At 58.2% G+C, this 25,584-nt stretch overlaps 2 protein-coding genes across 4 annotated transcripts; one reads left to right on the top strand and one right to left on the bottom strand.

Moving 5' to 3' along the window:
* The first annotated feature begins 1,164 nt into the window (after positions 1-1,164).
* Positions 1,165-3,278, top strand: C6H19orf25 (chromosome 6 C19orf25 homolog). The gene is made up of 2 exons (XM_057771711.1): positions 1,165-1,502; positions 2,022-3,278. The coding sequence occupies exons 1-2, from the start codon at positions 1,373-1,375 to the stop codon at positions 2,219-2,221; spliced, it is 330 nt and encodes a 109-aa protein (XP_057627694.1). The 5' UTR covers positions 1,165-1,372; the 3' UTR covers positions 2,222-3,278.
* Positions 3,270-24,731, bottom strand: Apc2 (APC regulator of WNT signaling pathway 2). Of its 3 annotated transcripts, none has more exons than XM_057771700.1 (15): positions 24,639-24,731; positions 19,107-19,265; positions 18,901-18,991; positions 18,633-18,813; positions 16,808-16,916; positions 16,590-16,706; positions 16,398-16,475; positions 16,153-16,251; positions 15,313-15,700; positions 14,654-14,749; positions 14,167-14,306; positions 13,757-13,834; positions 13,523-13,639; positions 12,552-12,766; positions 3,270-10,082 (listed from the first exon to the last, which is right to left on the bottom strand). In XM_057771700.1, exons 1-15 carry the CDS (start codon positions 24,690-24,692, stop codon positions 5,069-5,071), a joined length of 6,936 nt encoding a protein of 2,311 aa, XP_057627683.1. In that variant the 5' UTR covers positions 24,693-24,731; the 3' UTR covers positions 3,270-5,068. The 3 variants fall into 3 exon arrangements, with proteins under 3 accessions (XP_057627683.1, XP_057627684.1, XP_057627685.1); XM_057771701.1 differs by having other exon boundaries at positions 16,590-16,703; XM_057771702.1 differs by lacking the exon at positions 24,639-24,731 and adding an exon at positions 21,845-22,015.
* Between the last annotated feature and the right edge of the window lie 853 nt (positions 24,732-25,584).

Raw genomic sequence — 25,584 nt, 5'->3', positions numbered from 1 at the left:
GCAAATAAAAGTTAAATAGATGTCAAACTTGTGGTGTCCTTCAGGGTAGGGGGTGCCCAGGGTAACCCAAATAAGACAAGGGCCCCTGGAGGACTAAAGCCATAAAGGGAGTAAAGAGACTACTCTAGGCCCAGAGACCCCCGTGGGAGGAGAGGGCCTGGGCCAAAGTACGGCCCACCACCCATCCCAGTGCCGCGATATCACACAGCCACGAGCAGACTAGCTGAGATACCACAGCCACGAGCAGAAGACTAGCTGAGATACCACAGCCACAAGCAGACTAGCTGAGATATCACAGCCACAGGCAGACTAGCTGAGATATCACACAGCCACGAGCAGAAGACTAGCTGAGATATCACACAGCCACGAGCAGACTAGCTGAGATACCACAGCCACGAGCAGAAGACTAGCTGAGATATCACAGCCACGAGCAGACTAGCTGAGATACCACAGCCACGAGCAGACTAGCTGAGATACCACAGCCACGAGCAGACTAGCTGAGATATCACAGCCACGAGCAGAAGACTAGCTGAGATACCACAGCCACGAGCAGACTAGCTGAGATATCACAGCCACGAGCAGAAGACTAGCTGAGATACCACAGCCACGAGCAGACTAGCTGAGATACCACAGCCACGAGCAGACTAGCTGAGATACCACAGCCACGAGCAGACAAGCTGAGATACCACAGCCACGAGCAGAAGACTAGCTCTTTTCTCCCTTTCCTTTCTTTCGTTGATGTTGGGGTGCTGGTTTTCGAGACAGAGTAATTAACTCACTCTGTAGACCAGGCTGGCCTCGAACTCAGAGACCCGCCTATCTCTGCCTCCTGAGTACTGGGATTAAATGCGTGCACCACCACTCAGGACAAGGAAATAAGGTCCCTGGAATACGTTACCCTGTGAATAGGCACCACCCAGTATTTATTGAGCGTCCACTGTGTACCTGGCAGTGGGTTAGTTTCTGCCCAACCAGGGAGACGCGAACTCACGCTCAGCATTCGCGCCTTCTGCCATTCGTGGTCAGGGAAAGCCTTTGATCCTTTTAGACAGCTCTTAGGAACGTCTAGGCCTAGGGCGCTTTAAGACAGGGGAGGGGTTTCCCGAGGAGCGGAGTTGGAGAAGACCGGAAGTGCAAGAACGGAGCGGCGCTCAAACAGGAAGCGGAAGTGGTGGCGACTTGGAGTAGGGGTTTTAGGGGGCTCAGTTAGCCCTGGTTTAAGCCAAACTCTGAGACCCCGGGAAAGGAGAAGGCGAGACGGACGAGGAATGGGCCTCTGCACAGGGCCGTAACGGGCGCATAGAGGTTCGCAGGGTGGGAAGGCCAAGTGGAGAGCGGATCTGCTGCCAGCGCGCGCTCCTCCGCCTGCAAGATGAGCTCCAAAGGCAAGAAACGCGTTGTGCTGCCCACGCGCCCCGCGCCGCCCACGGTGGAGCAGATCCTGGAGGACGTGCGAGGGGCGCCCCCCAACGATCCTGTTTTCACCGCCCTGGCCCCAGAAGGTAGGAGAACGCGAAACTGCGGGGTCCCAGCCTGTCCAAGTCGGGAGCAAACCTGATTGCAGCCAGGCCCCAGGGACGAATCTTTTGCTTCTCTACTAGCGGCCTCTCTGACTCTGTCAAGTGGGGTCACCAAAAGCAAAGTTGAAGGGCCGGCGAGCTTGATGACTTAAGCCAACGTAGGAGTCAGGGGCGGGAGGATTGCTGTGAGTTCAAAACCTTGTCTCAAAGGGGAAAAGGAAAAAAGCCCAAGCCCAGTGGCTCCTACGTGGAAATCTGGGGAAACGATACGTGTAGGGACTGTTTTCTGCGATTCCCCTAGAATCCAGGAACCCAAGCAGTCCTGGGTGGGACATCAAGGGTCCTGTCCTCTGGGTGACTCCAAAGCATGGGGTTTTGTCAGGCCTGTAACTGACTATTTTCTAGGGCCTAGACAGGTCTCGTGTAGCCCAGGCAGGGCTCCAACTCACTGGGTAGCCAAGGAGGACTTCCAACCCCTGACCCACCGTTTCTCCTCTCCAGAACCCCCAGATCTATCTCCAAGGGCCGAGGACCCTGAGGCCCAGCTCGAGCAACTCTACCAACAAAGCCGGGCCTATGTGGCCATGAACGAGAGGCTGCTGCAGGCAGGGGACACACTGAGGCAGAAGTTCGAGGACCTTCGGCAGGCTGATAAGAGGCTAGAACAGGATGTTAGCCAGGTGACCTCAGCCACCTCCTAGAGATGAGGCTACACCTGAGGCCGTCCGTCCAGCGCCGGGCACCTTGGCAGGCTTTGAGCCTTTGTTCCCTCTTCCATCCTTGATGGCCTCCAAGTTGGGGTGGGACTTATGGACATGGTCACCTCCTCAATTACGGGGGCATCAGCCTGGATGGCGTCTAGGACTTGGCGGAGGTCGGGGCTCAGAACCAACATGCCCCACAGTGGCCATCCCTCTGCTCCTACTTCCACCTCATGTCGGCCTGGACAGCGAGGGTCTCCATCCCCAGCATCCGCAGCAGGCCAGAACCTGTATGTCCAGCCTCACCGTGGTTGGCTGCCTCCTTCTGGCTTGGGTCCTGCAGGGTCCTGCCGTCTTGCCTGTTCTCTGGTCTCATCTCCTTGGGGCGGAGGGAACTTGGCTAGGGGGTTTTCATTCTGGGGAGTCCAGGAGTACGGGAGGAGCCCAAAGGCGGGGTGACAGTGCCCAGATCCCTGCGGGGGCCTGTGTCCTGCAGGCTCAGCTGGGCACCCACAGGACCCCTCTGTGGTGGACGTTACCCTCTGGATGGGGCTTCAGTTGACCTTGCTGACCCGCTGCTCTGGCGTGAGCAGGCTTTGTTTTTGGAAAATCAGAGAGTTGATTCTGGGTCTCACTCCCCCCTCCCCCCAGTGAGCTGGACCCTGGATCACTGGGGCCTAAGTCCACTCCAGCCCCTATGCGCCTTAGGCGCTGGCCACCCCACACGCTTCCTCACGTCCCCAGCTGACTGGGACTGTGTTTGTCCGAAATGGCCTTGGCTTGTGACTTATTCCTGCCATTCCCATTCCTAGTGGTCACAGACTGTTTACTCTGGGCTCCCGGATCCCCGCCCCCACAGGTGGTCAGTGGCTGATGTCCAAAAGCAAATGGCCAGGTGTGGTTTGGCTGACCCTGACGCGACCTTGGCTCTAGCAAGTGTCGGTCCACAGGGAGCTTGGGCCCCTGCACCAGCGCCTTGTAGCTGCAGTAGAAGGTTCTAGAATGACCTCCCCCATCCAGAGCCCGTGTTGACGATTATCAGCCCAGAGCGACTCAATGGCTTGCTTTATTAAAGATGTGAACGAGAATCAGAAGCCAGGCTGGGTGTCCTGCCAGATTGTATACATGGGGTGGGGGTCAGTATGTACAGAATATTAACCCTGTAGGACGGGACAGTGGGGGCAGCAGCAGAGGACAAACCAACCAGGTGTGAGCAGGGGGGTGACATTGGCCACCGGACAGTGTGAAAGACAGGACAGGAGGTGAGGTAATCGGGCATGTCGCCCTGTTCAAGCACCCAGTGGACCACTGGTCTCCAGCTCAGGGTGCCTGCAGCCATTGCCAGCCTGGAGGACAGCAGACACTCCAGAGGCCGACTGGCCCCGCCCCCTGGCTTTGGTTAACCCTTCAGAAGCCACTGTTCCATGCCAGCTCTTCCTGCCCTGGTCTGGATGTTGCTCTGTAGCTTGTGTGTCCCCCACTGTGTGGGGTGGAGAAGGCAAACATGGCCGACAGGGCAGGAGGCTAAAAGAATGATGGGCCTTGTGTGCTGGTGCCATGGTCCAGCCTCTGCTCCACCTGGGGTCTCACAGTGCGTGGTTTACAGGTTCAGTCTGCAGATAAGGTTCCCCCTCTCCAGCCCCAGCTGGCCATCTGCCTCCCGCTGTGTCCCACCACGGGGGCGCCCTGGAGTGCGTGGTGGGTATGGGCTGGGGTCTCAGAGTCACCTTGCTGCTTTAGCCGCTCCCTGCCAGTCCCCCACAGAGCCCTGTCCAGCGGGCAAGGTCCTGGGATTGAAGACTTTGTACCCGGTGTTCCTGCTGTGGAGTCGGCCGTAGTGGTGCCCCTAGTGGTCAGTGTGCCCAGGTGTGATGGCAATGGTGATTATGAGTCTGTCAATCCCCCCATAAGAAGGACTTGGGGAGGGACAGCGCGTCTTTGGTCCTTCCCAGGACCTTCTTAAAACCACTTCCCTCAGCAGGGGCTTGAGGCCAGCTCAAGGAGCAGTGTCCTTCTCTGGGAGCAATTCCTGCCGATGGCCATGGTTACAGGTCCCACAGGGGAGAGGTTGTTGGTGCTCTCTGCAGGAAGACACACTGAGCTGAGACCCACAGCCTGGGTCCTCAGAGGCCTGCCCATCTCCCTCTTATCAGCCTCCACCTTGATCCCTGGATTCCGGACTGAGTGAGCCAGGGATGAGGATCCTACGCCCTGACACTGCCATGGGAAGGACCAGGCTCCTCCCCACGGATGCTGGCTGCCTAGGCCTGCTCCCTTGAGCCCCCAGAGCCATCCAGCTGGCAGCCAGCGGGTCCCCAGAACTCGTCCCTCCTCTGATAGTGAAGGGACATGGGGGCAGCGGGTCCCCAGCGCCACCATTGGCAATCTCTCCAGTGCCATGATGAAGGAGTGCTTGGTGAGCAGCTTGGCCACGCCCCTCACCCAGCACTCCTCAGCTGCCTCTGGGAAGGCAAACACGCCTGGCAGAGTCCTCATTAACCAATTATCCCAGCACTAATTACAGGCTGGGCCTGGCTGAGGGAGCGCCAGCTGCCAGGATCTCACTACCCTCACTACAGCCCGTGCCCGCCCACCCACTGGGTGCAGCCCAGGGCAGGTCCTGCATAGAGCCTACGGTTTCTCTGCCCTGTGCCTGTCTACAGCCAATCCCCTCAAGCCCCAGGCATAGAAGCAAGGGCTGGCTCTAAGGTGCAGAGATGTGAGCTAGACAGGAGCTCTGAGGGCATAGCTGTGCCTACTCAGGGCATCTGGAGAGCAAGCCCCCCGGGAAGCCAGACTGTGCCACGGGGCGAAGAGAGAATGTTCCAGAAGGTTGGCCTACACCCACTACTCCAGGAGGCTGGCTGGAGAGGCCACAGGGGCTTTCTCCACGTCAGAGTCGCTGACCGCTGTGGCCACCACCATAGGGCTGGGCACGTAGTTGAAGGGGGGAACTCGTGCAGCCCTGCTGGGGGACCCATGCCTGCTGGTGGGAAAGCCCCCCATGACAGCACTCAGGCCCTCGTGGGTGAAGGGCGCTGAGGCAGGTGGCTTGGTGAGGGCTGGCCCGTCCACATCGCTGCCCAATGGAGCCGCAGGGCCGCTGGCCGGAGCCTGAGGGGGGTCCCTGCTTTCCAGGCTGGGCGAAGTGCTGGAGTTGGTCTTAGGGGTGGCAACATCCTCTGTTTGTACCACTGCGTCACTGGTCTTGCGTTGTAGAGTCCCAGCAGGGCTGTCCTCAGGTGATGGACCCTTGAGGGGCAGGGCAGTGGCAGGCAGCGTGCTACGAAGGATGTGGGGGACATCTTCATCTTTGATACGACGCCAGGTGGTCCCAGGTGCAGCCACCCTGGGCAGTGGCCTGGTCTCTCCATCACTCCCTCGGCGAGTGGTATTGGCATGAATGGTGGGCACAGAGACAGCGTTATCTGGCCTACGGGCGACGCTGATGTGTGGCAGGGACGCATACCGCTTGACTGTCTCAGGCCGCCCAGGAGGTCCCCGCACAGGCAGGCGGGAGGGGCTCTCAGAGCTGGTACGCCTGGGCGCACGTGGAGCAAGACCTGGCTTGGCCTGCGCCGCCCTCTGTGGCGCCAGGGGCTGCCGTGGGGATGCGCGCAACTCATCACAGCGAGAGGAGCAGAGGAAGACAGCAGGGAGTGCAGGCCTTCCGCGGCGGGGCGAAGCAGCCTGGGGGATGGAGGCTGTGGAGTCCGCAGAGGACAGCTCCGATCTGCGGCGACGAAGAAGACCCGGGGATTCCTTGATGAAAGTCAGCTGCCTGCGGAAGCCCGAGCGGTCTGAGGACTCACTGCCACTGGAGCGGGCTGAGGCTAGGCGCACTAGGCCCAGGCGACCACCGCGCACTCCAGAAGCCCCCTCAGTCCCCGTTCTTCCCCTAGGTCCAGGCTCTGGGGATGGCCTGGCCAGTGGTGGCGGCCCTCGCTTGACTGGTCTTTGCATGAATGGGATCCGAACAGGTGACTTCTGGGTCTTGTGTTGCTTAGCCAAAAGGGCCCGGGCCGGTGACTTGGGCACGGGGGACCCTCCAGGGCCAGGCAGAGGCCCTACAGTTGGAGTGGCCAGAGGAGACCTCCTGGGTAGGGGCTGGGACGCTGGCGAAGTCTGTGAGGAGCTTGAGGATGGCGTCTTGACGAGGCGGGCTGGAGGGGTCGCACTCCTTGGTGGCTGGCTCAAGGCTGCCAGCTCTGAGATCTTACCTGGCCGGTGGAGGCTCCGTGAACGCTGTTGTCCAGGGCTGGGGGTTTTGGTGGCAGTTTCTGACTGAGTGGAACCAGATGTTCCCATCTTCTTAGGTGTGGTACAAGGGCCGGAAAATCCTTTGGACTGAGCCCGGGAGGCTGGGCTGGCTGTGTAGATCACCGTCCGTCCCCGGAGCATTCCTGGCTCCCTTGCCATCATTTTCTGGGTACCCTTTGGCTTCTCGGGGCCACTAGGACACCGCGGACTCCCGCTGACCTTGGTGGAAGTTGCACCCCGTTTATCTGGACGCCAGACACCCCCAGCCTCTGCCCCAGAGTTTCGCATTTTCCTGGGTTTCGAGGGCTGTAAAGTGGAGCCTGCTGACAGCCCAGACACCAGAGACAAGAGGGAGTCAGACTCCGAAGATGCCTCCAGGCTGGCCTTGGCTGCTGCCTGGTGCAACCACGTGACGATGGAGTTCGCACCCTCTTGGATGGCCTGCCACTCAACACTGTCTAAGTCGGAGGCTGGATCAGAGCCAGGCACCTCCTCACGGCATTTCCGGGGTATCTCAGTGGTCAGCACGTCTGACCGTGCAGCTCTGGGCTTGCGACGTCGCAAGCCAGGTACTTGGGTTCGGCGCCTGGGCAGGGCTAAGCCGACACACCTCTGCAGTAGTCCCTCCTCCGCCCTTGGGCTAGGAGAGCTGTCCCTTTTACTGCCTGGGCCAGGGTCCTTGGTGGCTGCCTGTTCCCAGCCTCGGGGATGGCTGGACGGCTGTTCAGGGGCCTCCGGCTCACTGAGGGAGCTAGCTGAGGAATAGCAGGGTGGAGTCTCATCCACGATTAGTCTGGGCTGAGCCCTCACAGGTGGTGTGGCAGGCTGTGATGCCCTGGATGGGGTCTCCTTTCTGCCTATGGGTTTCTCACGCTTAAGAGCCCGTGGGATGGCAGACGCCTGCCGGGGTGGTGGTGGTGCCGTGGCTGGGGGTTCCTCATCAGAATCATAGAAGCAGTACACGGCTTCCTCTGTGGGTGTTGTGAGGCACAGTGACTGCAGAGCACCATCCCCACGGGTCCGGGGCTGGCATGAGCCATCCCTGTTGGATCGAGCACTCTGTGGCCTGCTGAGGGGTAACTCCAATCGAGCCCGGTTCCTCCCGGCCCCTCGGGTGTGCTCCGTACCCTTACCAGCACCTGCTGCTTTGGGTCGGTGCCCACGGACCTGCCGGGCAGGGGCGGGACGGCCTGTGGGTTTCTGCCTTTCTCCAGGCCCTCCCGGCTTGTCCCTGGAGGGTCCCTGTAAGGTCTCATCACTGAGCGATGCAGCACTGGAGAAGTTGACAGGTGTGCCCTCGGCGGAGTCAGTGCCAGAGTCATCGTCCCGAGCCGGGGCCGGCACTAACATGTACACGGGGACTGGCAGGGCCCGGCGGCCAGGCACCAAGGCAGAGACCACCTTGCGGAGCCGGGCGGGCATGGCCGCCCCCAGACATTCACGCAGTACCTCCAATTCTTTATCAACTGCTGACCGAGCCCGAGAACCAACGGGTGCTGGGCAGTCCATGCGGCAGGCAGCCTCATCCCTCCGATGGTGTCCCCCGCCACCCCCTGCACGCTCTGGGCAGGCTGGTGGCCTCAGGCGCAGTTCCACGTCCTGCTGAACATACAGCTCATGCAGGGCTAGCGCACTGAGGCTGGAAGCACAGGAGAAGTTCTCGTCCGGCTTCTCCACTGTGAAGCGCACGCTGCCTGCGTCCAGCTCTGAGGGCGGCTGGCATCGCTCCCGACAGTCTGCGATGTCTAGGAAGCGCTTCACATAGCTCTCCCACTGCAGGCTGAACTGGCTGGTCTCAGGCTGGCCGGGAGGTGCTGGTGGTGTCTTGCTGCGGCTCGGTGGCATAGTCTGCCCAGGGCTGTCGGGCAGCTCACTAGGACTCACTGTGCCACTGCCCAGCCCACTGCACGGGTCACTGGGGATGGAGCTGGCAATGGAGCGGCTCTCGAAGCTGCCCAGAGAGCTCACAGAACTACAGCGGCTCAGGACCAAGGGTGTCTCCTGGATGCAGTTCTCAGATGAACTGGATGGTGTCGCATCCTCCACCCCAAGACCTCGACTGCACCCCGGGCGGGGGGCTGGGATGGACATGGGCAAAGAGGTGGACCCGGACGCTTGCCATGCCCCATCCAGCTCCGCCTCACCAGGGCCGGTCTCCTCCAGCCCCTCCAGGGATGAATCACTGTCATCGAGGTTCCCAGCTTGGCTGGGGCCAGCATGGCCAGCGGAAGACAGAGAGGACAGTGAGCTGCACCGGGAGAGTGACATCGGCCCATCCTGTGCCACCAGCTTCTGCAGCACCTTGCTAGCCGCGGGCAGCGGAGAGGTCACCAGTTTCTCAGGGACTTTGCTCAGACTATCTGCAGGTATCCACGCTTGTTTCCGAGCTCCTGGGGAGGCTCCGGATACAGCGAGGGGTCTGATACCTGTCCCAGTGGCACCATCGAGCAGTGGCACGTGCTGATAAGTTGGGGATAGCTTGATGGTACACACGCGGGCATCAGTGGCCCCCGTGTCCCGGGCAGGCAGTTCAGCCCGGCTGGGCAGGTCCAGGTCCAGCCGGCTGGGCCGAGTCTGCCCACGCAAGGGATCATCGCGATGCTCAGCCAATGCAGCCAATGGGCAGGGCCGCATGTGTTCCCGGGGACAATAGCCATCGCTAGTGCTACCACTGTTCAGGCTGTCATTGGAGAGGCTGGTGTGGGCTGCCTTGAGCCTCAGTAGAGGGTGTGCCCGGGTGCTGGCCTCACGCCGCCCGCCTTCAGTGCCCCGGCACGGCGAGCAGGACTGGGCACGACCCTCCCTTGGTGCCTCCTGCCCAGGGTCCCCAGAGCTGAGGCTGAAGCTGTCGTCTGATGAGGTGTGCAGGGCAGAGATGTCCTCCACCAGTCGGTCGATCCGAGCCACGGCCAACGCCAGCTTGGCCTTAGCTTTGGCAGCCACAGCTGCCTCCCCACCAGCCTCCTTCTCGGCTTCTAGGCCACCCTGGCGGGCAGGTTGAGTGCGGGCCAGTGCCTGGCCCTGAAGAAAGGGACTGCCAAGGAACATAGACAGCACCGCAGGGCTGGCGGGCTCGGCTGTGGTGGCCGCAGCAGCCAGAGAAGGCGCGTCGTCATCATCAAAGCAGCCAGAGTCAGAGGCATAGTCCTGCACCAGCCCGTCTAGGTGGCGAAGGGGTGGCAAGGGCTTCTTTGAAGTGGTCTCTACCTCAGGCAGACCCTGCTTCTCCAGGTGGCCCAGGGCATGCGCCAGGCGCCGGGTGTCCAACTCAGCTTCCAGTGCCCTCTGCTTGCGGACATACAGGCTGGGCACGCAGGTGCCCGGGGAGACGGCCGTAGCCGCTGCCTGGTACTTGGCAGGTCGGTGGGCCAGCAGGTTCCGCAGAGCGGCAGCACTACCCATGGCGATCATCTTGTGTTTAGAGTGCACGAGGTTGCGCAGCATGCCCACAGCCCCCAGGTCCCACAGCAGTTCCTGGTCCCGGGGGCTGCGGGCCGACAGGTTCCAGAGTGTGCCACAGGCATTGCTCACGATGGTCAGGCTGTGCGACGTGAGGTGCTGCAGCAGCGTTTGTAGGCAGTTGTGATCACGGAGCACCTGCCTGGGGGAGCCCAGAGCACAGGGAAGGTGGGCTTGGGTACCCCAGCCCTGTGGAGCCCACCATCCACACCACACTGCAAATCAACCCATATCCGCTATAGCCCGAGGTGAGGTCACCAGCGCAGCTCCCAGCTCGGGCACGCTCACCTTGCTCTGCCATGCCCACCCTGGCTACCCACACCCCTCGCTCTGCTACACCGGCTTCTACCTCTCTGAGCCTTTAACCAAGTCAGGTCTACCCGTGCCTGTGATGAAGCGAATCCCAATTCTGTGTCGCTAAACTCCTCGGCCTGCCACGCCCACCCCGCCTGCTGTGGCCTAGCCACGCCCACACCCACCCGTCAGACCTCTGCTCAACCACATCTACCTCTATTGCTAGCAGCAGGTAGCCTAGTTACGTTCACCCTGCCAGTCACACTTAGCCACACCCCTGCCACGCCTACCATCAGAATGGACCCACTAGATTGGGCGCATGTTTGGACTTGAGAAAAATGAAATAGCAGTGGCATAAGCATAGCCGCCCCACACTGCGTGTCATGCTCAGTTGTTTGGTTTTGTTTTGAGGAAGGCTCTGAGGAGGCCGAGGCGAACTTTAAAATCGATTGCTAGCTGGCACTGCCCTCCCTGTGTCAGGTTCATAGGCGTGTGTCCCGTACCATCATACCTGTGTTATTTATTTAGCTTGGTTTTTTTTTTTTTTTTTTTTTTTGGTTTTTTTTAACTTATGGGGCTGGAGAGATGGCTCAGAGGATAAGAGCACTGGCTGCTCTTCCAGAGGTCCCAAGTTCAATTCCCAGCAACCACATGGTGGCTCACAACCATCTGTAATGAGGTCTGGTGCCCTCTTCTGGCCCTCAGGGATACATACAGGCAGAATATTGTATATATAATAAATAAATAAATCTTTAAAAACTTACTTGGTCTTATTTTTATTCACTTTTTCTTATTTATTTGCATTGGTGTTTTGCCTGTATGCGTGAGGGTATTAGAGATCTTGGAGTTACAGACAGTTGTGAGCTGCCATGTGGGTGCTGGGAATTGAACCCAGGGCCTCTGATGAAAGAGCAGTTAGTGCTCTTAACCCCTGAGCCACCTCCCCAGCCCTTACCTTTGGTTTTTGAGACAGAGTTTCTTAGTGTAACTACCCTGGCTGTCCTGGAGCTCGCTCTGTAGACCAAGCTGGCCTCGAACTTACAGATCCCCACCTACCTCTGCATCCCGAGTGATGGGATTAAAGGCATGTGCCACCACCGCCTGGCTAATTAATGATTTTATCACATGTGTAAGGGTGTTTTGCCTGTGTAGAAGTCTGTGCACTGTGTGTGCAATCCCCACCGATGCCAGAAAGCCTCGGAACTGGTTACAGGTGGTGAGCTGCCCAATCTAATGCTGGGAACTGAACCCAGGTTAGCTCAGAGTACTTACTGAGAGGCACCTAGCACCCCATCCTACCCACCCTTTCTCCTCTCTTCTTTGTTTCTTTTCTTTTCTTTCTTTATAGAAAGCATCTGAGGTGTTAGTTCCGGCTAGCCTGTGCTTCCCAGGTGCTGGGTTCAGGAGCGGGCCTTGCCATGCCCCTATTATGAACATTACTTAACAACACGGTTTATTTTATTCTATGTGTGTGGGTGTTTTGTCTGTATGTTTGTGCCCCCACTACGTGTGTCTGGTGCTAACAGAGGCAAGAAGAGGGTACGGGATCCTCGGAGCTGGAGTTACAGATGGTCGCAGCTGCTGGGAAGTGAACACAGACCCTCTCAAGAGCAGCCAGTGGTGTACCTCTGAGTTACTTCTCCAGCACCAACAATTACCATTTTAACTTACGCAGTCTAGGGCTGAGTGCTGGCTGGTGCACGCCTTTAGTCCCAGCGTGTGGGAAGCAGAGACTGGCGGATCTCTGAGTTTGAGGTTAGTCTGATCTACAGAGTGAGTTCCAGAATAGTCAGGGCTACAAAGAAACCTTGCCTCAGTGGGGAACAGCTGGCCTCGAACTCACTGAGAACCCCCTGCCTCTGCCTTCCCGGTGCCGGGATTAAAGGCGTGTGCCCTCAGGCCAGGCCTCCCATGTAATCTTCCTGTGCTGTATTTTGTAATCCACTTTGTCAACTGGATATGAGCCTAGACACAGCCCAGGTGAGGAGCCCCATCAGGTTGGTCTGTGGGAATTTTCTAGATGGCGAGGGAGGGCCCAGCCCTGGGCTTGTGGTCCTGATGTACAAGGAAGCAGGCTGAGCAAGCAGTAAGCAGCACACCTCCATGGTTCCTGCCTCTGCATCTGCCCTGAGATCCTCTCTTCCCTCAAGGATGGGCAGTGAACCCTCCCATGGTGTTTACCATAGAGTCCTAAGACACTGTGTGTTATACCCTCTTGGTACATGAGGTAGCAGCTGCCACCTGCAGCCCCCCCGCCCCATGCCATCCCCTAGCCCCAACCCTCTGCATAGCCAGGCAAATCATAGCGGAGACTGACCTGTAGTCCTCTCGGGTGGCAATGAGGCTTGACACATTGCGCAGGATCCCACCACCACTCTCGATGACTGCCAGGGAGTTCCCTTGGCAACGGTAGGTGAGCGTGCTCACCAGGAAACCCAGTGCACCGTCCACCTGGCAAATGGCTGCCTTGTTCTCCGTGCTGTGCGCAGACAGGTTCCACAGAGCACTAAGCACGCTCTTCAGGGTGGACTCCTGCAATGGGAGGGAAGGATGATCAACAGAGATTTCCCAAAAGATCAACCGCCAAGCCTGGTGGTGCAGGCCTGTCCTGCACTCTGGAGGTTGAGGCAGGAGGATTACAAGTTCCAGGACAGCCTGGAATATCTGTAATATGAATAATATGTTTAAAAGAATGCTATGAAAGTAGCTCTATGGTAGAGCCCTCCTAGAATCCCCAGTGAGGGTCTGGGGGGCGTGGTCATGGCGGAGCCCCGCCTAGAATCCCCAGTGAGGGACTAGGGGCGTGGTCAGGGTGGAGCCCTCCTAGAATCCCCAGTGAGGATCTGGGGGCGTGGTCATGGCGGAGCCCCGCCTAGAATCCCCAGTGAGGAGCAGGGGGCGTGGTCAGGGTGAAGCCCCCCTAAAATCCCCAGTGACGGGCTGGGGGCATGGTCAGGGTGGAGCCCCGCCTAGAATCCCCAGTGAGGGACTAGGGGCGTGGTCAGGGTGGAGCCCCCCTAAAATCCCCAGTGAGGGGCTGGGGGTGTGGTCAGGGTGAAGCCCCCCAAATCCCCCAGTGAGGGGCTGGGGTTGCTTAGCAGTGAGGTTTCTTGTCTAAGGTATGAATACCACTTCTCCAATCCTCAGCAGTGTGGTTTAGGGCTGGAGATCTCAGAACTTTAGGATTACCTAATTTTTCCCAGGGTCTCCCTATTCTGAGTCTGTGTCTCATGACGGTGGCTGTGGTGACTTCCTCTGACTTCTCCAATTCCCACCACCCATGCTCACCTTGGAGGCCCGCAACACACACTCCATAAGGGCGGTCATGCTGCCGACTTCCCTCAGCACCTTCTTGCTGTTGATGTCAGCCCTCCACGACAGATTACGCAGGATACTGGACACGACCTGGCCAGGGTGGTGGGGGCAGTTACAGAGGACTCAGGATCCAGGATCCAAAGGCACCTCTTCTTCCCACCCACTTTGACCCTGGGGTGTCACTCATTCCCACCCTGCCCCGGGTACCTGATGCAGCTCCTCGCTCTCGGAGGCCAGCTGAGCCACGATGGCTTCCATGCAGCCTCGACGGGCACACAGTGTAGCCTGTTGGGATTGACACGGCACAGTTGTGTCCCAGCAGCGGCAGCAAGGGACTCCCCTGTTCTTTCTCTCCCTTCCTCATGGGTATGCAGACGAAAGTGATGCCCCGATAGGAAGAGGCCCCTGGACTTTGCCAGTCCAGAGGTGTCAAGTCTGCAGACAGTTGTCCTTGCCGGTGTGCGTGTGAGCCCAAGAGAAACTCTTGCCAGCCTCTGCCCCTATGTATGCCAGAAGTGACTCCCCACCTCCCAGGGCCACATCCAGGCTGGGGTGAAGTGGGGAAAGCCTCAAGAGGACACCTGAGCCCCGCCCATCCTCCTCCTTCCCCTGAGAACCTTGTTGGCAACATCTCCGAAGGTGAGGTTGGTGAGAGTCATGCCAGCATAGCGGCGCAGGGCAAGGTTGAGTGGATCCCGGGTCATCTTATGCATCTCGTAATCCACCTGCAGTAGCTCCGCCACAGCCTGCAGCCCCCCTGTCGGAGGGGAAGGAAGGCAGGTAAGGCAGAGAGGACAAGGCTTGTTTGGTGAGGCCTGTCTCTCCATTCTACGTGAACCACTTTCCCAGGTCTCTTATTTTAACTGGTTTGGTTTTTCAAGACAGGGTTTCTCTGTGTAGCCCTGGCTTCCTGGAACTTGAACTCAAAGAGATCCGCCTGCCTCTGCCTCCTGAGGGCTGGGATTAAAGGCTTGTGCCACCACCACTGTCAGACTTCTTTCCCTGTTCTTACATGGTCCGACCCATGCTCTGTACCATGGCATTTGGAGGGGTCAGTCAAACCACTGTGTAAGGCCCAGAGGGGGTGGGGTGGAGGGAGCTCACCTAGCTCATTCATAGCCCGACGGTATTCCTCATCAAAGGACAGCTTCATCACCGCACAGGTGGCCTGGCAGATCTGAGGTTCGATGGGCACAGGGGCTGTGGGCAGTGGCCAAGTTAGAGTCCCATTCCCGTAGTGATCCCCGAGTTCTCCCTTGCCTCTCCCCACGCTCTAATGCTTCAAAATCTGTGTAACGTCACACACTTGCTGAGTAATGGTGTCCACCTCATGGCTGTGGAGCTGCTGTCGCTCATATAACTGCACAACAGAGACGGGTGAAGGAAACCTGCAGCTGCACTGTAGCACAGGCCTGTGACTTCTTCAGCGCCCCGCCCCGAGAGAAGGCAGGAGAGTCACAGGTTCAAGGCCAGCCTGGACAAATTAGGAGGGCTGGTGGCCTGTTCCAGCAGTACAGTGCTTAGAATCCCCAGAGAGGGGGCTGAGGGCGTGGCCAGGGTGGAGCCCCACCTAGAATCCTCCAGTGAGGGGGCTGAGGGCGTGGCCAGGGTGGAGCCCCGCCTAAAATCCCCAGTGAGGGGCTGGGGTCGTGGTCAGAGGTAGAGAGTATTTTGTGCCTTCCTTTGCCCCACTGTCCCTTGGGCTCAGCTCACGCAGCTGAGAAGGTGCGCAGCTGGTTGCTGTGCAGGTACTTCCCACTCACCGTCTCCTGCACCACCCTCAGTCCCGCTGTTGCGCGCCTGCAGCCAATCCCAGCAGGTCTCACAATAGGCTCGTATCTGCTCCAGCACGTGCAGCACACGCATCTCCTTGCGCGCCAGGCCCTGATCGGGCTGGGAGAAAACAATGTTGTGCAGGGCTGCGTTGGCGCGCATGCGTGCATCTTTGGCACCAGGTGCGCCGGGGGTCCCCGCATGTCCCCCAGCCCCGGTCTCAGCGCCATGAAGTATCTGGAGTAACAGTGGCAGACAGCCTGAGCGGCGCATGGCTACACAGCTCTCAGGCGAGCTGGACATGGCCAGCAATGTGCGCGCTGTATCTTCTTGGTCGCGTGTTGCCAACATGGATAGAAGCCAGAACACCACCTCCACCTGCAGGGCAACATGGGATGAGTGCAAAATGGCAGTGGGACCGTGCTCCACCACTGTTGACAGTTCCCCTTCAAGAGGTGGCCCGGCCCGTGGGCCCGTATGAAGGCTCAGTAGGTAGTGGCACTTGCCATCGAATCTGATGGAAGGGGGAACCGACTCCTGCAAGTTGTCTTCTAACCTCATCACATCAAAACATGACCGTCCCCCAAGGAGCCCACACTAAGCAGGGCACTTTAACCCCAGCAAGCAGGAAGCAGAGGCAGGCAGATTTAAGTCTGAAACCAGCCTTGACTACACAGCGAGTTCCAGACCCTCCACTCTGTCCCAGAACAAAGACCTCTCGCCTCACAGAGAGCGAGCCTCTGTCCAGGTTGAGTCTCCATCAACCGGGGTTGCCTGGGGACTCTCACCGGACGCCACTGGCAGCCCATGCTCAGATTTTCCCTTCCCACCTTGCTGTTGCCAGGCTGAGGGGTGCCATCCTCAGGGTGCGTGGGAACTTCCGGCTCCTGGTCCTCCTCCACCGACACAGGCTTCACTGCTAGCAGAGCCTGCGGGGAGAACATGAGGCCTGGGGGTTTCAGTCTGCACTGCCCACAGGCTGCAGAACCCTTCCTGGGCGCAGAATAGGGGGCTGTCACTGAGTCGACAGACATCGGTCATCACCCCTTCGGCCCTAGCTCTGCTGTCTTGGTACCTGAGGCTCGGTCTGCTGCACCCGGTCCTGGGCCTCCAACAGCTCCTTGTCAATCTGCTCCAGTCGCGAAGCGCGGATCTAGAGACCAGAAACGGGGAAGGCAAGCTAGCTTGCTTGGCTGCCTCCACCCCTCCTTGACTCCTCCCATTCAGCCCGCCCTCCACTCCCCGATGCCCGCTGTGCACTGGGCACCTGCGCGCGCTGCACCATCTCGTCCGAGGTGCCGAAACGCTCCTCCATCAGCGAGCGGATGTGCTGGGCCTCAAACTCCAGCTGCTGCCGGATGAGATCCATCTGCATCGAGAACTGCTGGGAGGGGGCACAGGCTGCGGTGAGGCGCATCCGGGGCCAGCCTCCCCGTCACACACACCCTGTTCCCCCATCTTCGCTAGGTGCCCCCGGGGTCTCACCGTGTCAACGTGTGGCAGCTCATCCAAACGCTTTGACAGGCCCTGTAGCTGAGAGTAATACCACAGCTTTTCCTTCTCCTCTTTCTCGATCTCGCTCAGCAGGAAGCATCTGGGGTAGGGGTGCGGGGTACCTTCTTATAGGTGACATTCCCAAGGACCCCCCCCATCCCTACTCCCAGCTCTGAGGTGGGCACTGGAAGAAACTGGATGAGTGGGAGGGGGAAGCTAATTGGAAGTGCAAAACAGCAATCCCTTGGGAAGCTGAGGCATGAGGATCTCTGTGAGTTTGAGGTCAGCCTGGGCTATAAGAGCTACTTCCAAGCTAGCCAAGGCTATGCAGAGAGATCCTGTCTCAATAAATAAAAAGATAAAAAGGAAACAAGGCAAAGGGAATTCTAGGAGGACCCAAGAGGCCGCAGGGCTCCGGAGTGCTCACCTCCTCCCGTTCTCCAGCTCTCAGGCCCAGAAGCCTAACTGTCCCCACAGCGCCCTGGAGGCTGGGCCGGGGGATTCTCACTAGCCTGGATCATATGCTAAGATCCCTCTCTTGGCTGGCGAAGTAGCTAGATGGGTAGGGCATTTGACACCAAGCCTGGCCATCTGAGTCTGTCCCTGTGGACCTCCTGGTGTCCATTGACCACAACACACACACCATGGTGCTCCCCAAAGAAATAGATATGGTTAGGGAGCCAAAACGAAAAAAAAAGCAGCCAGGTGGTGGTGGCGCACGCCTTTAATCCCAGCACTCGGGAGGCAGAGGCAGGCAGATCTCTGTGAGTTCGAGACCAGCCTGGTCTACAGAGCTAGTTCCAGGACAGGCTCCAAAACCACAGAGAAACCCTGTCTCTCAAAAAAAAAAAAAAAAAAAAAAAAAAAAAAAAAAAAAAAAAAAAAAAAAAAGAAAGAAAGAAAAGAAAAAAGCAATCATGGGCTGGAGAGATGGCTCAGAGGTTAAGAGCACTGACTGCTCTTCCAGAGGTCCTGAGTTCAATTCCCAGCAACCACATGGTGGCTCACAGCCATCTATAATGAGACCTGGCACCCCTTTCTGGCTTGCGGGCACACATGGAAGGAATGTTGTACACATAATAAATAAATAAATATTTAGCCGGGCGGTGGTGGCGCACGCCTTTAATCCCAGCACTCGGGAGGCAGAGACAGGCGGATCTCTGTGAGTTCGAGACCAGCCTGGTCTACAGAGCTAGTTCCAGGACAGGCTCCAAAACCACAGAGAAACCCTGTCTCGAAAAAGACCAAAAATAAATAAATAAATAAATAAATAAATAAATAAATATTTAAAAAAAAAAAAAAAGAAAAAAGCAATCAGCAAAAATCTACCCCAATTTTATGGAGTGGAAATCTGAGGCCGGAAGTCGCACATAGCTGACTTAGGTAGAGTTGATTGTCGGCTGCTCATCAGGCGGACCTCAGGCAACCCGGACGGGCTGAGCCCAGGCTCCAGCGCTGCCCCCTCCACTGGCCCTAGGCCCAGAATGTTTGGGCTTCTGTCCTTCCATCAACAAAGGCCTCCTTGAGAATCTCTGGCGTTAGGCCTGATTCTGAGCCCTGATTTTGGACTTGACTCTGTCCCTAGAGACGCCTGTATGTCTCCGACTAGGGTGGTGGTGTCCGCCAGGAGCCTTTCCCTTTGCCAGAAATGTCCCCATATCCTCTGTCCTCCTGCTGGGGTCAGCCAGACAGGAATACAGTGGAGATGGGCGTGGAAGAGCCAGGAGGTGGGTGTGACTGTATAGGGGCAGGGCCACAAGCCAATGAGCCAATCAGAGGACAGAGATCCCTGGGGGCGGATCCTTTCCACTCTCACCGCTCCTGGTCCAGTTCTTCCAGCAAGCGGATGGTGGCCCGGCTCAGCTCCCCGAAACTGTCCTTGGATGGGCCAGAGCCATGCACTGGGCTTCCCTCTGGAGTCCGGGAGGCAGGCTCCGGGCCCAGGGCTGGGGGCTGGAACTTCAGGTTGTAGAGGCTACTGATGTCAGTCTGAAGAGCTGAAAGGAGGAGCGTCACGGGTGAAGGTCAGCCACCTGCTCCTGCTGCGTCCCCGCGAGCCATGGGACAGTCCCCGACGTACTCACCCTTCAGCTGTTCCAGCACTTCCGTCTGCCCGGAAGACACCAGCACCCGCGCCTCCTGCTCCAGCTTGCCCTGAAGGTGTTTTAGAACTTCCTGCCGGCATGGTAGGGAACAGGGTTGTGGCCATCATGGCTGCCCTGGGGACCTCTCTCAGCCTCCCAAGACATCATCAGTGCTTCTGAGCCACGCCCGTCACACAGACCCTCACCTTCATGCCGGAAGTCTCTGTCTCCAGCTTGGAGAGGTGGCTGGAATTATCCCTCAGCTCCTGTCTTAAGTGCGTGTTCTCCGCCTTCAAGGCCTCCACCTGCCGTACCAGCTGCTCGTACGATGCCATGGAACTGGTCATCTTCAACTCCTGAAGTGCCTGGGGCCAAGGAGGTCACAAGAGTGGGAGCTGGTGTCCCTCAGAAAGGCCAGGGTCTGAGCCCAGCCCTCTCACCCACCCTAGGGCAAGGTTGTCTGGTGTGAACCAGTCACCTGGCCAGCATCTGAGGCAGACAGACACAGAGACAGAGGAAAACTGAAGCTGGGAGTCCTTACAGGGATGTTCGATACAGACAAGTTTAATGGATGAGTGAGCATCATTTGTGGACACCTGCAGTGACAGCCAGCCAGAGGGTCACACAGACATCGGTCACCCTGGAAGTCCAAGTCAGCAGGTGGAGGGGCCACCTGGAGGCCATCAGGATCACAGACTGACGCAGGAGAAGCTGACAGACAGACAGACAGACAGACAGACGGCAGACAGATGGGACTGATCCCCCAACAAAGCACAGACTGCCAGGCTGGCAGACGCCTGGGGAGGATAGGTCATTAGCTCACCCAAAACACCTTGAAGGCCAAGGAGCCCTGACTAAGGGAGCTATGGGCAGGAGATAGACCCAAACTCACCATGGTCATCCCAGGGCTTTGAGTCCTAGGCTGGTCCCCCTGAAGCCCCACCCCCCTCCATTCATGAAAGGCTCTCCAGAGTCTGTTCGTGGCTCAGCAGCCTCTGGCCTGAACGCGGTGCCACCCGGCAGCTTGGCCACAGCCCAGCTCTTTGTGCTCCCGAACGTCCAGCTGGCCAGTGCCTCCTCCCTCTGTCCAGCTGGCCAGTGCCTCCTCCTTCAGCTTGGCTCTCCCTCCACAGCCACCCTGAACCCCCACAACCCCCTTCCGTCTTTGTTCCCTTCTATCTGCGAAAGCCCCCTCCCTCCGCCTTTGTCTGAGGCCCACCAATGGCGTCTCGTCTCTTCTCCTGCCTCCTCCTCCTCCTCCTTGGGAGCCCCCCTCTCCTTGCCAGCCTTAAGGCTCCATCCCAAATCAACCACACCCACTCTGTTTAGGCGACACCTTCTCCTTTGCTCCCCCCACACCTGAACACACATGATCTAATACTAATTTCTCCTTTTCTGGAAAGCTCTGCCCACCCTGATGTCATCCAGGGCATGGGTGGAGGGGACCACCAAATGTCTTAGGGTCTCAGTCTCCCACCATCCCATCCTGCCTGGAGGACCGGCTGTGGCCTAGTCATGCCTTCTGGCTTCTTCCTACAACAGAACTAAATCTCAGCTGTTCCTAGGAGAGGGAAACTTGGGTCTAGGGCTAGGGGTGTGGTAAGAGTGGGAAAGGAGGCCGTGTAATCAGAACCCAGACTCTTCCTGCAGAGATGCTCAGAAGCCCAGGTAGTTAGCTGGGCATGGTGGCACATACCTCCATCCCAGCACTCAGGAGGCAGAGGCAGGTGGTCTACAGAGTGAGTTCCAGGACAGCCAGGACTACACAGAGAAACCCTTCTCGAAAAAACAAACAAAAAAAGAATTCAAGGCTAGTTTAGGCTACATATTGAGTTCATAGTTAGCCTGAGCTACTTAAGACTCTATCTCAAAAGACCAAGCTAAAAGCAAACAAAACAGACCTGTCCTCTCCGTGTCTCTGCGTGTCCACTGAAGAGCGGAAGATCTACCCCTGACTGCCCCAAAGGGCCAATGGGAGTTTCCGAGGCAGAAGTGGCTTCGCCTTGACACAAATTCTACCCATGGATCAAGGCTCACGTTTAATGGAGCCCTGCGTCTGAGCCGAAGGCAGCATGCCATGCCCAGCCAGGAGGAGGCGATGAGGCTCTGCAGGAATTGTATAGTCCACCCAATGGGATGCTTGTGCTCCACACTTGATGGCTCCCCTCAATGTCGCTTATTATCCTGACCCCACAGGGCTACCAGCTCTCCAAGCTGAATCCACCCCACCCTCACCCTTGCACCAGGCCACCCCTCCAGTGTCCTCCTGCTTGCTACTGCGGAAGACACAGTCCTCTCCAGAGGAAGCTACGAGGCTCACTGTTGGATTCCATTCTTACGGTGTTCAGACGCCTCTCATGGCTCCCCAGTGCCTGCCGGAAAAACCTTAGCACCCTACACGAACACATCCTCAGGGTGCACAAGGCCACCTTTCCTGTGATCCCTCACCCTACATATACTACAGAAAGGAGTCCCACCTACCTCTAACCCCAAGGTGGCCACCTTGGCAGGGTACAGACAGACAGACAAGTGGTAACTAGATGCGAGTCTCCTGACTCAGAGGGGGAGGCACAGGTGTGGAGGGAGATAGACACCTGGGGGGCGCATTGCCCAACTCCTGACATCCCAACACCCCAACCTTTACAGAGAGGTAAAGAAACAGACTAGAGGCACACAGCAACTCCCCCGGGACACACAGCATCCTGTTCTCTGATTCTCCTCTCCATCCCTCAGGTATCATCTATGGATCTGGGTGTTGGAGCCCATGAGTGTGTGTGTGTGTGTGTGTGTGTGTGTGTGTGTGTAGGACTAGCCGTAGTGACTCAGATGCCTGCCTCATCCGGACTCTGTTTCCCCTCAGCTCCTATTCTGCGTTTGAGCCAGTACTGACAGGGCCCGGCAGGTCGCGCCCCTGCCCTCCGCCCAGGGGAAGACGCACGCTTACTTGCATCTGGGCTAGCTGTGAGGCCCAGGGCCTCCTTTCTCCTCTTGGCTAGACCTGCAATCCAGACTTAGGGTGTCTAGGTCTCCGAGGATCTCAGCAGCAAGAGCAAAGAGGGGGGTGTTCCGAAGGGACAAAGCCCGATCTGATCCCGGTGCGGTGCTGCCGCTCCCGGCCCTGGGCGAGACCACCGCGAGCAAGCGGGGGAGGATGCGGGATGCAGGTGCTTGGACCAATGGCGGCGCGGGAAGACGAACTGGTGCCATGGCAACAGCCAATAGCAGTCCGGGGCGGGGACCCGTGGTGACCGCGGGGCGTCGGGCCTCCTTAGGGGCTGATGGGGTGGGGGCACTGGGATTGATAAACCCCTATCAAGGGAAAAGGGGTGCTTTGAAGCCAAAACCTCATGCAAAGCATCAAATTGGTAAATATTATGCCAAAATCTTGGGGGAAGGTTACTACTCAACCCACCCGCCAGGTGTGGAGATGTCAAGACAGAAAGGACTTGGGACAAGCAAAGTCAGAGTACCCTGAGGTCCTCAATGACCTGGGACTTGGAAGGCTGGGAGATGGGCAGGCACTCTGGGGCCAGATTGGCAATCGCATCTTTCACCGCCCCACCCACCACCTGACAGCACCAGCACCTCCTGTGACAATTCTTCCCCGTGTCCGTCTCACCCAGGTCTCTATTTCTGACTTCCTGACGTCCAAAGGGTGCCCTTGGGCGCTAACCGCAGAGCCTGGGCTGGAAAGATGGCTCAGAAGCCAACAGTGTATATTACTCTTCCTGCAAACACAAGTTCCATTCCCAACATCCAGGTCCAGCGGCTCCCAGCTGCCTGGAACTGGAGTTCCAGGCAATCGCACACCTCCCGCGACTGCCCACACCTGTGTCATGTGTGAGTGTGTACACACACACACACTGCCCAGGCCTGGTGTCTGAACAGTCCCTCTGGCTGCCAGCCCCACTCACACAACATAAGCGTGGTCAGTGCTGAGAGAGGTGGCTACATGGCTACTGCAGCACTTTCCCATCTGGGGACACAAACCATAGAACTTCTGCCCCTCCGTGGTGAAGGAATCTCAGGGGGTGCCAGGCAAGGCAGGGGAACCCCTCACCCTCCAGTATTTCCAAGCAGGAACAGTTAGCAGGGACCCTAAGGGTCCTCCAGCTGGCTGAGCAGCAGTGGTAGAGGGGCCCTTGCTGGAGGCGGGGAGTGGGGAAGGCTTTCTCCATGTCTGCCATCCCAGCACCGAGGCTGAGGCAGGAAGATGACTTGGCATTTGAGGCCAGCCTGTGCTAAGGTGAGACCTAGTCTCAAAAATAAAAGGGGCGAAGCGGCTAGCTTGAAGTCCAGGCATGACGGTGTCCGTGGAGCACTGGAGGGGGGTTCGCAGGGCGAACCATCAAGGCCGGGTGAGCTGGGAGGGTCCTCATAACTCAGCTCAGAGTTGAACAGGGTGGGGTGGGGTACAGAACACAGAGCCATTTGACTTCCATTCTGCCTCCACCTCCCTGGGTGACCTTGGTGTCCAGCCTGGCTTGTGGTCCTTATAGAATTAACTGTTCAGTTTCTCCAAAACACCACAGTGTGCCAAGCCCTCTAGGGCAAAGGTTGGGGGAAGGGAGACTTTACACTCCCACATGGAGACACTGAGGCTGTGCTAGGAAGGGCACACCGCTTCAATCACACCCGAGCTGCAGCCAGGCCTCTGGAGGGGTTGGGCCTCCTCCTGCCTTCATGGAAGGCTATGGGGACCCCTAGACAGGGACATTCCTCACTCCTTCCTGTCCCACCCTTGCTGAATGAGCCTCTGATGGGCTTGGACGCCACGTTAGCAGGCACTCTGAAGTCCTAAGAGCTGGAATCCGAATCCAAGGCCTGACCTTCATGATGGGGGAGACCCTGCACCTTGTGCCCTGTGCCCAGGCTTCCCAGCAGGCTCAATGCACCCTGGGACTCCGATTTGTGACACTGCAGAGGTCACTGGACCTCCAGAGTCTGACGGCTGTCTTCTTGGCGTGCAGCCAGCCTACATACACCCTCAAGTGGGCTCTCCTGGCTGTGGAGTAGGCACAGGGCAGCTACATGACCACATGCTGCTCCTCATTTGAACAGGGCTGTGCTGGGTGACAGAGGCAGAAGATGCTGGAGGGCATTGATGGCCCTCGGCTTCCCTGGGAGGGGGCAGGCTGCGGGTGCAGCCACTCCCCAGACCCCCGGTGCATGAGCACCTCTGTGGCTCAGTCATATGACCTTGGCCAGCTTGATTGTGCCCCAGTTTCCCCTTCGTGGCAGAACTGCAATCTTAGGAATGCCAGTCTGTGGACACTGAGCAGGTGGGCCCTAGCTCCGTAGTGTCTATGGGGAAACTGAGGCCTAGCAACATGCAGGGTGTGGTCGGGCCCCGCATTCTGCGCTGGCTGGACCCTGAGCGCGATGTACCCCAGCTTCAGCCCTCTGTCTCCTAACCACTGGTCTCTAGAGGGGAGGAGGGAGAGGAGAGTGAGGGTCTCTACCGCGGAGGGATGCTTCCAAATGAAGGTCTGCGCCTGCGCATGACGGAGGAGGGGTCGCTGCAGCACAGGGGAGAGGAGCCCAGCCCCAAACACATGCCCAGGCGGTTTCCTTGGCAACTATCTCCAGAGCAACTATGAAAGACCCCCGACTCATCAAGTTGGCTTGCTCCAGCCTGGGTGTCTTCACGCTGACCCCAGGGGACGGCTGTTTGCAGTCAGGACCCCACCTGGTTGTACCCACACCCTCGTCCCCGACCAGGACTCCCTGTACCCTACCTGGTCCCCGAAGAAAGCTGAGTGCAGGAGGCTTAGGAGCCCCAAGAGCCCCATGGAGCTGCGGCTGCTGGACAGTGCGGGCCCCGCCCTTGGCCGCAGGGATGGAGGCGGGAGGCAGGGAGTATTGCGCCTGCGCACAGAAGGGGGGGCGGGGGTGTCACTCCTAAGGGGAGGGGTGACCTGAGACTCTAAAGATGGAAGTGTAAATCAGGGACCCGCTTGCGAAGAGCAAAAAAGTGCATTTCTGATGGGCCTGGAGGATTCTAAGTATTAGAAACAATCCAAGGGGCAGTAATTAAAAGAACCGAGATGTGGGGTGAGCTAGAAAGCGCCACCCTGTGGCTGGGACACCCTGCACCCGTGTGTGGACAGTCATTCAACATTTGCTGGGTGCCACTCTGAGAGCTGTGGGAGGCGCACGGAGGGGCCGGTTGAATGGGGACACTGTCCGAGCTGCTGAGCCCGTCATGTATAAACACGGAACACATACTGCAGCTTGACCCTGTACAATGGACAAACAGGTCTGAACCCCCGGTCTTTGTCTACTTAGCAAAGACCAAGCTAAAGTCCACTCGGTGGTGGAGGCAGAGGCAGGTGGATCAGGGAGTTCGAGGCCAGGCTGCTCTACACAGTTCCTGAATATTCAGGCTACAGTCTCAATAAACAAAAAAGGTAAAAGTCAGGTGGTCAGATGTGGTACACTCGGGAAACCAAGACAAGGTTGAGGTTTTGTTCCTTTGATCCAGGCGACCCCGAGTGACGGAGAGACCAGGCAGAGGGGCTGGCGCAGACGTAGACAGAGAAATGGATATGGAAAGTAACGCTGTAAAGACGGGACTGGCCTGTGCCAGGAGCTGACCTGGGAGGCAGCCTGCCTCCGAGGAGGGGCCAGGCTTGGGATGCCCTTCTCCCACACCCCCAAGAGTCCCTGGTGCCGCTGCGGGCA

This window comes from Chionomys nivalis, chromosome 6 (genome assembly GCF_950005125.1).
Source record: "Chionomys nivalis chromosome 6, mChiNiv1.1, whole genome shotgun sequence".
NCBI lineage: Eukaryota > Metazoa > Chordata > Mammalia > Rodentia > Cricetidae > Chionomys > Chionomys nivalis.
Note: the sequence above shows the minus strand (reverse complement) of the source record. Positions and strands in the feature narration are given on the sequence as shown.